Source organism: Hemibagrus wyckioides, linkage group LG09 (assembly GCF_019097595.1).
Source record: "Hemibagrus wyckioides isolate EC202008001 linkage group LG09, SWU_Hwy_1.0, whole genome shotgun sequence".
Taxonomy (NCBI): domain Eukaryota; kingdom Metazoa; phylum Chordata; class Actinopteri; order Siluriformes; family Bagridae; genus Hemibagrus; species Hemibagrus wyckioides.
The window spans coordinates 16,581,014-16,598,361 of record NC_080718.1 but is presented as its reverse complement, the minus strand read 5'-3'; the positions used below and the strand labels follow the sequence as shown (position 1 = coordinate 16,598,361).

The following is a 17,348-nucleotide window of genomic DNA, read 5'->3' as shown; positions in this document are numbered from 1 at the left end:
ATGTAGTGTCATGGATGCTTTTTTTTCTTCTTTCATTACAGCTTTATCACTGGACTCACACAGCACTCACAACAGTGTGCGGTTGGTTTGTGTTTTCTAAAGATGTAGATGATGACAGAAACTCTTCAGCTGAACTGTATTCCACTCGCTGTTTCTCTGATGCACTGCTGATTTTCTCAGAGACAACCTGTGAAAATTTAAACAGCAGAACCAAGAGTGGATCATTTTTAATGTCTGAGGCCAGAGCCTTCTGTTTCCTGTAGTGCATGAGAAAGAGCGCTTAGAGAGGAAGTCTTCTTGTTCCTGTGCTGTGTTTGGGTGGAGAGGGATTGTTTGAGCTTTTGAAGTGCCAAAGCATGTGCAAATACTTTAGTCCTGATTAGTCAACATAAATACATGCGATGAAGATTGATTACATTTTTAAGAAGCAACTTAAGTGAATTTCATGAAAACTGTAGCTAAATTCCTGGAGGAACCTCATATGTATATTCGTGACTTAGTACTGAGAATTAGTGATTATTTTAAGGGATGGGTTTAGTCTCTTAATCAGAATGTGTGTCTCCATATGTACTGGGGTCTTGTAAATCACCCCTTAAATAAGCACTGAGGCTGCTGTAGACGTGTGTGTATATATACTGGTGCACAATGATTGCAGGGGGCAGAGAGGAAAGAGCAAATGTCAGAGGTCATTGCACTTGAAGGCCGGTCTCTGAAGGGGGAGCACTGCTGTGCAGACCTCCACAAGCTGCCCTATTAGCCAACCTTTAACCTTTGACCCCTGAGCCTGCAAATAAGCCCTCAGGCACGGACTGTGGACATGCTTACGCATCCCTAATCCCACATTTATGCGCTGCGAGTAGTTGTAATGCTTGGGTAAACCTTATCAACTCAAAAGCCTGGACAGAGCATTACATTAGGCATCTATTGTATTAGTGAAAACAGTGATGTAATGTATCACAAGCTATTTTTATTGTTCCAAATTCAGATAGCCAGACTGCTTCTGGAAATCCTGTTGCTTGGAGTACTGAGTGGGTGTAATATTTGGATTGTTCACTCTCGCTGTGTGCTACTGCATGGGAATAAGCCTCCAGCAGAAGCAAAGCCATTAAAGTAATGTAATGGTCACATACTGTAATGTGTTCCGATTCATATGCAGATTTAGCCTTGTCCCAAGCTGATACTCGCTAACACCTGTGATAGGACATTCTGCACTGCTTCCATGTATTATTACTGTGGTGTACAGCACTATAATGTTTTTTGTTATTGACATATTACCTTTTTATTTTACCTTTTATTCACACAGTGGATCAAAGAATTGTCTTGATAGTTGATAGATTGTCTTGATAGTTGGCTTGATTCGACTGTGATTACTAGTGAATGTCAGATACAGGGACGCAGGGGGAAAGTCACACCAGGATGTTTTATTGTTATTCCTATATATAACGTGTACACATTTGTGTGACTCAATATACAGTAGAATGGAATAACACAAAATGTAAATACATGGCAGTGATGATGAGAAATACAGTAAGTACACAGGATGGATAACTGCATGCAACTAGAAAGGACAACAGGATGATATTGGATGGATTATAAGGCATGGTTGAAAAATGACCAGGACATAACTGTACAGTGCAAACAATATTTTAGACTGTAGAATATACTTTCAAGCAAAAAACGGAGCTTAGAATCCTCTGACACATGAACATTTTTTTTTTTTTTGCCTTTTCAATATTCAGTCTACAGGACAGTTTTTTGCCTGGCCAGACAGCAGTGCCAATGAAATGAGAGCAATCCACAGTTGAAAAAACACAGGCAATCATCCCCCTGTCTGTGCTTTTCTTCACACTGAGCCTTTTTCTCGTTTCATGTAATTTTGCCATTTCAATTCAGCCCATTATAACTCAGGGCCGCCCTCACCCTTCTAACCTCACTTATTCGAATGTGGAGTGAAGGGACTTTTTTCTTGTGTGCTACAAGGCCGTTTACAGCCTCCTCTATTGTTCCTGTTAGACACAGTGACTAAATAGCCATTGTCTCTATTCTTGATAAGTAAATCTCTTAACAAAAAGCAGACAGAAAAATAGGAGGAAACCCCCTTTTACTATTTGTAAGTGGGTAATGTGTGTGTGTGTGTGTGTGTGTGTGTGTGTGCACGTGTGTGCATCAACACTTGTCCATATGCCTGGTCTAGATAGAGATGGGTTGTGGGCATTCTCTCTCTATCTGAGCATCTTTATTGAGTTTGTCTAGACGTCTCTATTAGCCCAAAAGACAGCATTCATTCCGTTCATGCTGCAGTAGCCTCAGATGTTTCTATCAGCAGCTCCATGGTCTCTAAATACCTGTCACACAAAGAAAGCTGCTTAATAGATGGATAATGGGAAATTACAGTTTCGTTGCCAAGTGCAGAATTCACATTCTTACTTGACACACTGAATTATCTGGATTAATTGTGCTCTATTGAGTTCAGCTTATTTATTTACTGCTTAATATGCTTAATTTCGTGATTTGTCACAGGATCCATTGTTGTGCTGGTAGGCTAAAGTACAATGGGATAATAGCTATTGCTATAATGTCATAAAAATAGTTTTCAAGCTGTTGGAGTTATGAAGGTATAGTGGAGATCGACTCCATGTGTGCCAGCATACTGGGGTTGACATCATCTCAATTTTCTTAGAAAGAAATCTACGTTATGTTGCTAAGTAATGCATGACTGTTGCATGTGGCAGTTACACAGTCCTGAAACAATGCCACACTTTTTAATTTGTCCATTCAGACCAGTTTGAGCTGTGAATGACCAAATCTATTTTATGCATGATGATGTGTAGCTTTAGATAAACGTTGCTGCTATACAAAGGACTTGTGTGTTGTGAGTGGCAGCATCTTATGTGCTGGAGTGTTTTCCTTTTTCTGTTTGTCTTCTTTTCTCAGTAAATAACTTCTTTGGACGAGACAAGCTAGGCTGATTCTGTGGGCCCCTTTAGCTATTAAGAAAACAGGAGGTGTAATACACAAATGTTGCTTGGCGATCATTTAATGGGTGTAGATGAATGGCAGAGCAGTACATTTTCAGGGGTAAAGGTTTTGATTTATTTCTTGACAGTGTGCCCCTCTGAGTTTATTCTTTGTGAAACCTCCTAAGGTATAAATAACCCTATGTTATTTGACGCTGTAGATCTCTGTTTATGATCTCTTAGTACATCATCAATCTTTAGATCACTTTAGTGGTGCTTTCCTGGCTCAGATTTTATGGGGGACTGGCTGCTGTATCCATTTAGTTGTTAACCTGCAGTTGTCCTTTTTGGGTATAAGCGATGTACGTAAGAGGGTCATGAATCGCTGTAAAAGTGCAATGGCTTTGTTTTTTTCTGAATTGAGAGCACAGACTATAAATGCTGTCTTCAAACATCTCCATGTTGTTTTGTTTGGCTGAACTGGGAGCTGGGTTTGTACCCTGTAAACATTTTCTTTACCTCAATCCATTAAAACTGCTCTTAAGTCTTCGGAAGAGGTCAGAGGGGCCATGAACGAAGAAGATTAAAGTGTGGAAAAGAAGTAGTCGAGAATATAAATGAAAGCGCCAAGATGTATCACGGTGCTGTGGTTTTGTCATTGGACGACTCGTCATTTCATGCATGACTTCACTCTATACCTGGCTTAGCTTATGTACTGTATTCGAAGGGTAAATAAATTCCCAGAGCCACAGCTTGTAGCTTGTCCTGAGTCTTCTCATGAATAGAAAAGAAGCATCACATTGCACAAATGCTGCACATTACACCCCACCGCACACACATGCACACACAAACACATTCCTCCAGGCATTTTGTATGCAATGAAAATTCAAGGATCTTCTAGCTCTTTCACTGTATTTCCATAAACATCAAACATCAAGTACACAATTAAAGACAGTCTGAGGACTTTCATCGTCTTATCAGTTGTTTCTTATAGAGCTTTTCATCAGGGAGTTTAAGTGGGTACTTGCGGAAGCAGTTGAGCTTGTATATATAAACACACACCAGTTTGTCTTCTGAGAGACAAAGCCTGAATGTAGCAGTTTGCGTTACTTTCTGATTAGGAATGAAATTAAATAAAGCTTTATGGAAAAATGTAGTTTTCATTATAGTTTCATAAACTGGAGCTACATCACATGAACAAAGTCATATGACATCAGCATGCATGGCCTTGTGCTTTTAGGAACATTTCAGATGAACACGTTTAGGAAAAAGGGGCACAAGATTTAAGTAAACTTAACCTTAAGGGGGATGTGGTAGCTTAGTGGTTAAGGTGTTGTATTGGTGATCAGACGGTTGTGCGTTTGAATCCCATGGCCACCAAGTTGCCACTGCTGGGCCCCTGAGCAAGGCCCTTAAACCTCAGTTGTATAAAATGAGATAAACTGTAAGTCGCTCTGCATAAGGATGTCTGCCAAATGCCAGAAATTTAAGTAAGCTAAATGTGAGCACAAGCTGTTAAAGTGAAAAAAGCTCAAAACAGCTTAATGACATGGGATCATTTAAATTGTTCATGAAGAATGCTGTATTCAGAGTTTTAGTTGAGTGAGAAGTGTTGTTGTTTTTGATTGGATGTAGTGTAAATCTAGATCTTCAGCAGTGTGCTTTTTTGAACATGTGACTTGGTGTTCAAGCTAATTTGGACTGAGGGCTTTGAAAAGAAAGTCAAATCAAAAACATTTGAATATAATTCATGGGAGGTACGGTACGAATTTTAATTAGATATAAGTAAATGTGCTTCATGTGTTGGAGAGAATTTCATTCACTGGCACACAATGGGTCTATACAGATCTCATATCTTTGCTGTATCTTTTTTAAACTCCAAAACCTTTAAAGAAAATATTGTACTGCATTTCGGTGTGTACCTAAAGGGATACATGAAAAGGAGAGAGGAACAGAGAAAGAGAGAAATTGAGAGTAAGTGAGACTGCTGGCAAGTCTCAGAGGTGAGTGGTAGTGAGGCTAGGGGGCTGTCCAAACACTCTGACAAAGAACATGTTTCTTTTGCAAGCCTGTGTGCTGAAAAAGGCAATTAAGTGAGCAAGTAATGATGGTCTCTATCATGGATACACAAAAACATTCCACTGTACTTGTGTGTTCTGGTGGAGTTGTTTTTTTTATGTCTGAGTGTAACTAATTTTAGCCTCCTGCACACACCACAGTGGTACAGACAACAGATGTTTAATACAAGTTTAGTTTTCCTGGAGTCCTTAAAGTGGTGCATAATAGAAGACACTTATTATCAGTATAGATGCACTAATAGTTTCAGTGTAAAATCTGATTTACTTTCCTTTAATATATGCAAAACTATATAAAAGCTCCATTGCTGTAAGGATCACTACTGGCCCGACTTTTGTTTTAGTTAATTATGTACTTGACTCTACATAAAAAGAAAGAAATTATCACTCAGGTACATTCACAGAGTTTACAGTAATACATACACCAGATAATTGATGGAAAGTATATAAAATCCGATCTGATACCCATGTGTCATTTAGGGCAATATCACCTGATACTTATATTCAGTATTCAATTATTGCAACAATAATTATCTATGATGCTGATAAGTGGTGAGTAGTTAATACTGTAATTAATTTTTGTAGCTCAAGGTGTGATTATTTCTATGTTTCTTATAAAGGCTGCATAATAACATTTTGGATTTCAGTTTTTATTTTTCAATTTTTATTAAATGTTGCAGCTTTATCTTAACCAATAATAAAGCATTGCTTGAATATATATTCTGAACAATGCTTGAACTTGCAATTAAGAATTCAGATTAACTGGAACATGTTGCTTAAAAAATAAATGGACTCTTGTACAGCCCTCCAAATTCTGCCTCGTGTTTAATGCACTGAATTAAATTATTTGTATGATACTTATAGTGGAAATTATGATAAAGTGTCTCATAGAAGCATTAGTCAAATAATAGTGCACAACTGTGCCATGTTAAATTAGTTGAATCAGAGACCAGCATATGTTTTTCTGGGGACCCTGTGTCCTCTCTGTTTGGCTCACTGCCATGAAAATGTGTGGGTGATGGTTTGGCACTTATCATTCATTTCACCACTTGCCCATGCCTCCCTCTTTTTGGTGGTAGTGAGCACTTAAAGAGGATGGACTGTTTTTTTTTTCTCTTTTTTACTCTAACATCAGAACTGAAGCTGGAGCTGTATTATTTTAGTGAATGAATGTTCATGAATCCGAGGTCAAAACCCAACCTGCTTGCTGAGAAGTTGTTTAGAAAGCACAGTCTGCTGACAGGATTAGCTTCAGTCTGAAGGAGCTTTTAGCACCAGTGGAAATGGTAAACGCAAGGAAAGACTAATCACCAAACCACACATGCATGTTCTCCTTGTGAGTTTGCTGCTGAGAGTGATTAAGCCCACAGGGGTCCTGCTCAGCGCCTGGTGCGAGAGAAATCTCCGATCCTGAGGATTGACTCGGGCATGTGTGTGAGAAGGTCAGTAGAGATTAGGTCTGGATGTGGTCTTTAGAGCCGAGTCAGTGTAATCACTGTTAATGGCTTGCCGTGAGAAAGCCCTGCTCTCCTCCTGTGTCACTGTGGGCATTGTAGCAGCAGCTGCTCTTGTCATCCCTGCACCCCTGCTCATGGGGAAACTCCTTATTTCACCTACCTGTGTGAAAAGTGGCCTGGCATCCTGCTGGCCCCAGCTGTTCACTAGAAAGCTGAAAAACAATGTGTCAATTTGTATTTACATTGTATTAAGTTGCTTTTAAGCCTCACTGTAGAGATTCTGAATCCTCACTGGGCACAGTGTGTGCCGCTTCCATTAGCGGTCAGTTTGTTATGCATCTGTCCAAGCTCTGATGGCAGACAGAGCATAACCAGACACAAAAAGCATTAGTTTTATGTCTGAGTTCAGTAGCCTACACACATATATAGACAAAAGGAAGTAAATGGGAAAAACCCAAGGGTCTATTATATGACTATCAACACTATTTATGGGCATGGCTGTTTCCTTTGGTGAATCTGCTAAATGTTTTCTCACCTGCATGATTTATTTACCCCTGTCTAACAAAGCAACAGCATGTGCAGTGCATTCTGTATGCAAATCACATATTTGTACAATTTAAAAATTTCCATTTGTAGATGATGTTTATGGAAGGATTATTCGAATGAGACGCAGCGTTAATTAAACTTCTTCTGCTTCTTCACACAGAGAATTAAAGTGCAGAGACATGATAAGGCAGCATACAGTGAGAGTTGTTCTGTATTGAAGAACCCTTTACAGCTGATCTAAATACGATATGCTTTCAGATATACGGCTGGATGATATCTGGCTTCATCCATCAGTCATTACTAGGGTTGCAGTAAAAATGTCTTTCTAATTACAGAGCCTGTCAGCTACTTTTTGATAAACAAATGTAATGATTATTTGAGTGCTGTGTAGTTATGCTTTTTTTCCGCTCTGCGGTGATTTAGTCCAAACCTCATGATATCTACGAGCATTTTTATTTTACATTTGCTAAATTAATCTGTGCAAAATCTGAACAGCTGTACAAACCCAGTAGACAATACTGCACCATTAATCTGAAAACAAAATAAAGCAGTTAAGCTGATCAATATTATGCCTAAAAGATCAAACCTTTCCATAAAATATAACCACAGTCGCAACTGCTATATGTCTGAAATTAGATTTCGGTCTCTAACAGCTTTTGAAGTATCCTACACTCTACCTGAACATAGTTTTCGTTGAAGTAAAGTGAGGCATCAACAATAATTTGTAAACATTTTTATTATCAGAACAATACATTTTTTTGACCAGTTAATAGACTAACAGACCAGTAAGCAGTTGGTCACACTAAAATGAATATAACTGTCCAAAAGACATTAATGACATGGTTAAGGTTTAGTTTCTAAGATGAATGTAAATATTTAAATGGTTTTTCTAATCTTTTTTTTTTTTTTTTACACTATCTTAGCGTTGTTTACTTAATTCACTGGTTTCCTCAAACAGGTAGTTTCCACTGAGGACTTTTGTTATTTTTAGAAAAGACTCCTGATTGTAGCTCCCTGATTAGAAGATGCAGAGAGTGTGGAAATGTCAGGCAGTAATACTGTTAAGAATTATAAATATAACATTTCTATCATTTAACACTTTTTTGGTCACTGCACTATTACATAAGTGTTTACATTTACAGCATTTCGCAAATACCCTTATCCAGAGTTTATTTCACTCATGCAAATGAGCAGTTGAGGGTTAAGGGCCTTGCTCGAGGACCCAGCAGTAGCAACGTCAGGATTTGAACTCATAACCTTTTAATCAGTAGTCTAAAGTCTTAATCATATCTTAATCTAGGGTTAAGGCATGCATTACTAATCTAAACTAGCAGAAATCTGCCAAAAATGAAGAAAGTCATTCTATGAGAATGTCTGTTTCTTTTAAATAAACAACTGCTAGTGTATTTATAGCTGTAGACTTGGATTGAAAAGAAAGCTCTGAGCTTGATATATAAGGTTGACATATAGGGGTATGATATTTGTGCTCTGGTCTCCTAAAACGTGGATGGTAAAATTATTACTTGGCATAGAAAAAGAGTAAATGAATGAGTGTCTGTATTCTTTTTAATTTCCACTGTTGAGTGCTTACAGCTGAGACCATATTTTCCAGATGCACGAGGTCAAGGTTTTGGAAGTGGCCTGATGTTACTCTCTCATCTCCTTACACTCTTCACTCTCTGTTTCTCCACTTCATTTATCTTTTTTTCTTTTTTCCTAGTTTCTCTTCTCTTTCTCATAAATCACCCATATTTCCATATCCACTGCCTTCTGAGTCCTCTGTTTTCTTTCATTGTAGCCCTTGTCTCCCTGCCCCCTCTCTGCCTATATCTCATCATCATTAGTTCAGCAGGCAGACAGACCGAGGGCATGCATGCAGTCATTTATCCTACAGCTCTCTCTGCTGTTCTTTAGTGGCTCCTAATCAGCAGATAGTGTGGGCTTTCATTCATCCCCAGAGCTTCATAAAGCGACTGGCAATGAAGTAATACAATGGCCTACAAACCCGCAGGCCAGGAGTCTAACCCTAATCATTTCTCTTTTTCTCTCATTTTACGCTCTCCTTCTCCTCCCTTTTCTGATTCACTAGCTGCATTTATAATTTGCCTCACTTTTCCATCCCTGCATCCTGAAGCATTCTAGTTCACTGTAGTTCAATTTAACCTTCCTGCCATCCTCACTGTGATGACCTAGCCTACAACCCCCACAATGCACCAGGAGCAGAAAGCGTTCGCCACACGAAATGTTATTATGCTTCTTAAATCAAGCCTTAACAATGCACACAGGGGTTAGAGCACCGAATACAAAGGAGTGCTTATTTGCGACATGAGAAAAGCTGCCTGAGGTTCTAGAGAAAGGTGAAGCAAAAAATGAGACAGGACAGCATGCATATGTGTGTGTGTTTGTGTGTGAGTGTGTGTGTTTGTGTATGAGTGTGACACTAGGAACATTAAAGCTGGTGCGATGGCCTCTGGCTACCTCAAGTTATATGGCTGGCTCTTCTCCTACTCTCAGGTTACAGTAGCTGGTTGTTTATCTTTTAGATCCTCTTTAAAAATTCATGCATTATTTTGAGTGGTTGATTCCATAAGGAGACTGTTTAACAAATCCCACCATTAGCTGCCAAAGCCTTTAGATATTGCTCCCAGTAGGACTACTGGATGATCTACGACAAATACAAAGTCATTTTTTAAAAATATCCTTTGTTCCTAAATCCCAGAGCAGAGTGTTTATTGTATGATTGATTAACATAAGTGGGTAGGCTGTAGTACGCTGATAGTAAGATGAATGTAATCTGATACTCTGACATTACTGAAAATTATGTGTGTTATGTGTATTTATGTGCTGCTGCAGTGAGCACTATGTAGAAACCCAGAGGTGTGGAGATGTCCTAGATGACAGTTAGCATACCATGCTATTTTTTACTTTGTGTAGCTGTCATTCTCTGGCCATATACATTACATGCATTGAATACCTGAAGGCAGATGATCATCTGGTCAACCTTGTGAATGTGTCAGTGCTCTCTCTCTCTCTCTCTCTCTCTCTCTCTCTCTCCTTCTCATCATGATTACCCCATCCATGTGTGAATCTCAGAGGTCCTATAAACAATTCCTCAGCCTCCGTCTCACCACAACACCAGAGCTTCGCTCCTTTTATGCCTCTCAAGAGGCTTAATATTTGTTTTTGTTTCTCTATATGCATCTCTGTAGGAGAGACTAGCACTTTCTTGTGTTTCAAGGCACCAATCATAGCCAGCTTGTAACTTGCATTTTAATTTCTTAAAATAAATGTAGCAGTATTGCAATAGATGTCTTTATTTTTATTGTAGTAGTATTGCCCAGGAGAAATGTGAGTCCATGTCTTTTCTTCTAAACTTTACTGTCTATCTATTTCTGTTGAGGAGATAATTCATTTTTAAGCTCTAATCATATCGAAGCTCATTTTTTTTAATAATGAAAAACTCTCTGTGCTTCTTCACATTGTACATTTACACTTTCCTTCCCTTCTTGTACATCAGCTGAGAAATACAAATTCTTGATATGGAAGATTTATGTTCTTATATATAAATAAAGCCTTATTTCTGAATTGCTTGCTTGTTCTTCTCTGTTTCAACAGGACCCTGGTTTTGCCACTTTCCTCTTTGACCAGCTACAGGTCCCAGATTGGCCTGTGCAAGGTGGGCATGAGGCGTCAAGGTGCCCGGTCTGTGCAACATCAGTGCAACAGTTGAGACAGCAGGCTTTACAGGCTCTCCAGGACCTGTGCCCTGGCACAGAATTGGCAACTGTTCCAGCTTTGCCCTCCAAAACCTTCCCTGGGCAGCCTACCAGAGTGACTACCCATGGTATGCTCACACTCTCCTCCAGGCCCCCTGCATCAAGAATCCCTCACCCAGCCCATAGCATGCTGCCTGTGGCAGAGCAGCGAAGGGGTCTGGGCTGGGCATCCAACACCAAGCCAAGCGTCCAGGTCACTGTGGGAGGAAACGCTCTGAGTGGAACTCTCAGCTCCGTCACCATCCAGGCTCAGCAGTACCTGGAGGGCATGTGGAGCATCTCACGCGTCAACAACTTCCTGCCTCAGCCAAGCCCGGTTGGTGACACTCGTTTTTATTTTTTTATTTATTTATTTTTCTGTCTCTGATGTAGTGAAAATAGTGAAATACAGTATCCATTTATGGATATACTGTATATATAATCTTAAATAGCTTTATGTCTGAGTATACCTGAGGACAGAAATGACAGTGAATGGTTAAGCACAACTACTAATAAAAATAGAGAAGAGTCAGAACCTCCCACACAACGTCAACGTCAATTAAATACATACAGTAAATCTTGTCCAACTCTGTCGTTAGAAATGAAGAGAGACCAGTTTGATTTACTGCTTTTTGAACCACCTGCTGCTATTTAAATCCGCCTTCATATATAGGTTTCATTTCATAGGTTTAACAGGATGGATTGAGTGTTTGAAAACAATCTTGGATTATAAAGCAGGTTTGTGAACCATTTATTCATAAATATTGTCGATTAAACTCAAGGTAAGACATTTTTGAAATGTTTTTTTTTGACACTATATGATATTTGCAAGAATGGTATTTCTTCTGACATTTATTCATTTTCTTTCATATTGAGCAGTTCTTGACACTTTATAATACACATAGTTCCGTCAGTTATGGCTTTAAAACCAGGTCTGATTAATTGTTATTCGTATAGCTTTATGGGTGTAGGTTCGACAGATAATTATTTGAATGAAATGAGATCTATTTGGTAAAGGTGATGAGCCTCTCAGTTAATTCTACTGTTGTTTTAATGGGAATGTAGCCATCAGTTTAAAATTGCGGTAATCCTAAGCAATTGCACTTTCAGTGTGTACCGCATTGAACAACGCTAATTTATAAACGTCTCTACAAACTTGAAATGCTCTTATGACAGAAAGTGAGATAGAGTGTTTGAGCTTTACATGTCATTGATTTTCCTGTTGTGGAAATAGAGCAATTACGCACCTGTCAACTTGAATGAGCAATGTGAAATTTTAATCACCTCTTTGTTATATGTGTGCGAATGAAGCGTTTCTAGCCTGTAAAAACATTTTTTATACAGAGTTGTTGAAATGTTGTTATGGATTTTTGTCAGGTTCTTGATTTTGAGGTAGAGACATGGCAAAAACAGTGCTCTGTACAGTTTTAGAAAATTGTATAGCCTCTAAGCCAAAAAGTTTCTTGTGTGTTCTTAAAAAATGATTCCACAAGTGTGAAATTTGACCCTTGTTCACTTATAAACAAGATACAGCCTGAATGAGCAAAACACAATATAAATATAGACTATAACTTTGGGTTAAAACAACAAATGGACACACAGAGCTCCAGCCTCATCTAATTCTAGCCCTTTTTATGATTGATATTAATTGCTAATCCTAATTCAGTTCTTTTTTTTGCTTGTTTGTTATTGTAGTGCTTTTTTTTTAAGCCAGTCTCTCCAAACTGTCCCCTTTTTGTTTCTGGATGGAGTTACATCTGCTGATGAAAGCAGAGGTTAAAAGTATGACTGTGGCCTCATTTCCCTCATCGCTCTAATGTCAACAAGTGCTTTTGTTTTTTCGTACGCCCACAACCGTCAAAGCTTTTAGCAGCCAGCGTGTGTGCTTCACATCCAAAAGGCATAAAAAGCTTTAAGTCGAAAAAAGCTGTGGTGATGGAATACTGTCACAGCACGAGTGGAAAAGCCAGCGATGCTGCCAGGAGTGTGAAGCTGAATGCCTAGTGGTGTTCAGCAGCAAAACACACAGTCAGATATATGTATGCCTAGACACACACACACACATATACACGCACACCAGCCATGGAGAATGGGGTCCCCTCAGGGCTGAGAACGCATGTCTCTCTCCACCAAGCTGAAATGTGCCTGCTGTGATTTGGAAAGCCTTCCTTTCTTTCATTACATCGACATCTCTGCAGAATGACAAAAACCATGGTGGGTGTGTGTGTGTGTGGGTTGGGAGTGGGTGGTTGGGGGTCGGTGTGGACTGTGCAGAGCTAGGTGCTTTAATTTGTAAGAAAGCTGGTGTGATTTCTGTAGGGATGGACTGACATACAAAGACCTGGAGATGGACCAGGTCTGACAGCAGGTCTTTAGAGATGCTACTGGCACTGCATTGCCTCAGGGCTTTGGCCTGATCACCCTAGTAATGGGCCACCGGCAAAGGAGCTGCTCCATGGAAGAGAGAAGGAGAAGAACTTAATCTCGAGGCACAAAGGCAGCAGCTAGGCCTGGGACTTCCCTGAACTGAGATGTGTGTAAAAGGCAGCATGCATTTTAATTGGCTTCTGGAGGAACCTGTTTGCATTGCTGTAACACATTGTTGAATGAATAACAAAAATACCAGTGATATTTCTCTAGTAATTATCAGCAGAAGCTCATGATTATAGATTTTGGTCGGGCAGGTTAGCGACAAAGCCTGAAAAAGACTCAAAAAAATTAAGTTTAGAGGTGATCACACTTGACTTGTCACATAGGCTTTTGTCTAGTGATATTTTTAGAGTGATAGTTTTAGAGCAGTACCTTTGTTTAGTTATGTTCAAGGTGTTATCATTAACCATGGTTGACAAGTTTCAACAGAATTTCTCTGGCCTTGTATGAGAAAACAAGCATGCCACATGCATTTCTGGCCCCTTTTCCTCTGTCTTTGCAACATATCTAACAGTAGAAATGGTTCCTACCTCGTAGACACACTTTCTATCTGAATTTGTCTAAAATTTATTATTTATTATGGTGTAATATAAAGTAGCCCAATCTGTCAATTCATTAACATTCTGTCTTCTGCTCCTCTCCCAAGCATAGGGCACCTCAAATCTTGTCCCACTGGACTTTTAAGTGTACTTGTTGCAGTTCAGACATTTGACCAATAGGTGCAATAATAAACATGGAAGCTAAATGGGGAACTTTAAAAACAAATTTTTGTCACTCAAAAGATCTCTCTCTCACTCTCTCTCTCTCTCTCTCTCTCTCTCTCTCGCTCTCACACACACACACACACAACGATCAGACATAACATTATGACCATTGACAGTTAAAGTAAATAACGCTGATTATCTCCTCATCATGGCACCTGTTAGTGGGTGGGATATATTAGGCAGCAAGTGAACATTTTGTCCTTAAAGTTGATGTGTTAGAAGCAGGAAAAATGGACAAGCACCCCATGTACAATAATGAGCCTTGGCTGCCCATGACCCTGTTGCCGGTTCATCACTGTTCCTTCATTGGACCACTTTTAATAGATACTGACCACTGTAGACCAGGAACACCTCACAAGAGTTGCAGTTTTGGAGATGCTCTGATCCAATCGTCTAGCCATCACAATTTGGCCCTTGTCAAACTCGCTCAAATCCTTACACTTGCCCATTTTTCCTGCTTCTAACACATCAACTTTGAGGACAAAATGTTCACTTGCTGCCTAATATATCCCACCCACTAACAGGTGCCATGATGAGATAATCAGTGTTATTCACTTCATCTGTCAGTGGTCATAATGTTATGCCTGATCTGTGTATATCTCAATATAATTGAATGAGGAATTAAAATGAACGTTTGATATAATTGGTTGTGATTATTATAAATAATTGTAATAATTGTTGCCACTGAAATAGCAGAATGGTTTGTCAGAGAATCGGGCAAAGGTTAGACCTAAAGCTGTTAAGTTTCATTTCCCACAATCTGTAATCACATGTGCACTAATCCATAGCAGCGGGATTTCCAAGGCTTTAGAGAAAACTGCCACTACGCTCTGTTTGGGTGAGGCTGTGTTGTGTTCCATAAGGTCAACTAGGGACACTTCTGTTGTCTGGTGGCTTTCACATGTAAACCTCCCTATCATCTGTTTCCTTTGGGAAGTCTAATGGCCCTTCTGGAGTCGTTCATAGAGCAACTGAGAAAATGTTGTGAAAACGATTTCACATTTCGACCATGTACCTGTTTGCGCTCTAGTCACAGTATCTGACTTGTAAACAAAAATGCTACGGACTTCCATTTCCATCTCGAACAATGACCTCATTTATCTTTTGACCTCGCTGTTTGCTCAGCAGCAAAATTAAATTATTTGAGCATACCTGCCTGGGATTTACTATGAGGATTATATATGAGCTGGAGTAACCCACTGCTGATTGGGAGCTCAGACTCAGGATTCATTAGGGAGCATCCACACAGAGATATTCTCGAACTAGCTGACATAAGAAGAAAAAGAGAGGCTGATAGGGAGAGAAAGAAAGGGGAACCCGGAAAGGGAATGTATGCATGGTTGATTTGACTCCTCAGATGAGCCTATTATTATTCGTTGTCTCTTTTAGGTCTCTGAGGTGATACAAACACCATATGCAGACATACCTAATGATCTGACCACAGGCTACAGCACGCGCAGCCCTCTTTCTTTGTCTGTCACTCATGAGGTTGACATAAGGGCTTAAACCCTATGCCTGTCAAACCATGGGTTTTTTTTGACAGCAGTCTGACAGTGTGTGTGTGTGTGTGTGTGTGTGTGTGTGTGTGTGCATATGTGCAAGCGTGCATGTTTATTCTTAGAGAGGCCCCATAAAACATTCATCCTGTTGATAGGGGGCCTGGCATTGCTCTTGCCTTATCTGTGTTAGGAGCTTTATATACTGCACAAATAGTCACACATGTGTTCACAAGTGTGAAGCTGTTTTTATTTCACAGCGCATGTGAAATGTTGTATGCCATGATCTCCTTCCTTGTCGTGTTTGTCATGTTCTGGATGTATCACGGTGTTGCTTTCATTTTCCATTTACGTTTGACATGGAAATATACTCTATACTACTCTTGCAAGGTTGAGACATGACTTTTCTACACTTATTCTACAGGTTTAACACAGGAGTTTCTCATAGTATCCAAGTTTGCAAAGTTTCACAAACAAGTACCTAGTTGTTTCTCTTAGAAAAACAAGCTGTCTAGATCTGCCTTCTATACCAAATGAGAATACACATTCCAAGTGTTATCCCAGTGTTATGAGTGAGTGGAAGTTTATTACAGAACCCTCCTTCTTGCATCCGAGCATCGCAAGTTTTCTTGAGCTCATATGTCATTGTATCAGTATAAATAGTCTCCGTGTCAGTATATGCTGGCACTCTGCATGCACTGGAGGCCATATGCTTTATAAAAAGATCATAAATGATGTTATTTTAGTTGCCAGACTGTTAATCCAGAGTAAACATGGAGAAAGTGACTGGAATGCACTGATAAAACACATCTTCTTAAAATGGCAGGCCTTGTTTAAGTTAAAAGATGTCAGCTGCTCAAAGTGATTAAGTCTTGGCAGAGTCTGGGAAATAGCCCAGCAGCTTACATACAAAACAAGCTTTTGGCAGTTGATATTGATCACAACCTTATTCTGCTTAGATACTAACTCAGTTAGCAGACAAAGAAAGAGCCTGGCTAAATAAAGCCATTTCACAACACTGCCATGAGGTTCAGTTGCAGGAGAAGGCGAGTCAGTTCCCTGCATGAATTTGACTGGATTTTATCCTTTAGACATCACTAAGCTTAGTGTATTCTCTGTATAAAATAGTTGTAGGAAGGAATTGTATATGTTACCCTGGACAAGATCTAATCTGTTTATTAATATTCAGATCTTTGCTTGTAATATTCAGTACTCTGCACACTAATGTCATTGAAATGATGGCGCAGCATGGATAATTCTGCTAAGAAAACGTTTAATATCAATTACACACATTGTAAGTATATTACATTACAGGGCTTTAATGTGAGTTCAACAATGCCACACAAACTGTGAATAGCTACTTGCAAAAACATTTCAAAATAAGCAGTTGGAGTACTAAAAACATCATGCAATTAGTCAGATTTTTCTTGTGAAATCAGTTCAAGTTCAGTTCAATTCCTGCGTACTACGCAGTCAGTTAAAAGCTAGGAAAACCTGAGTTTCTGTGTAGAACGACCCAAAAATGAAAACGTGTGACTGTTTGAGTCATAAAACCTTTGCCAGTAATAATTACATCTGGAACTTCTGGAACTTGACTGATTAATATTATATTCACATTCAGTTAAACAACTGAAGTATTCACTGAGAACTCTGAATACCCTGAGAAGCAGTGCTCAATCTCACACTTGGAAATATTGGAGAATCTGAATTTGCAGACCAGAAGCTGCTATACCATCAGAAAAGGCTTTACTGGCCCTTAAGGTTTGCCGATAAGTACTTTCAAGTCACACAAGTTGTCTCACATCTCTCCATAAGCCTCCACTGGTATCACAGACAGATCTTTGGCTGCTTGTGCTTTCCACCTTGTC

General features: G+C 39.3%; 1 protein-coding gene across 2 annotated transcripts in view; it reads left to right on the top strand.

The window, feature by feature from the left end:
• The window catches only part of kif26ab (kinesin family member 26Ab), a 68,091-nt gene that overhangs the window by 14,562 nt on the left and 36,181 nt on the right, over positions 1-17,348 (top strand). The window contains exon 3 of one of the 2 annotated variants that reach the window (XM_058399183.1): positions 10,651-11,127. In XM_058399183.1, the coding sequence (XP_058255166.1) occupies positions 10,651-11,127 (477 nt within the window). Of the gene's footprint in view, positions 1-10,650; positions 11,128-11,397; positions 11,529-17,348 lie in introns of those variants that run through there. The other variant, XM_058399185.1, reaches the window with a different exon arrangement.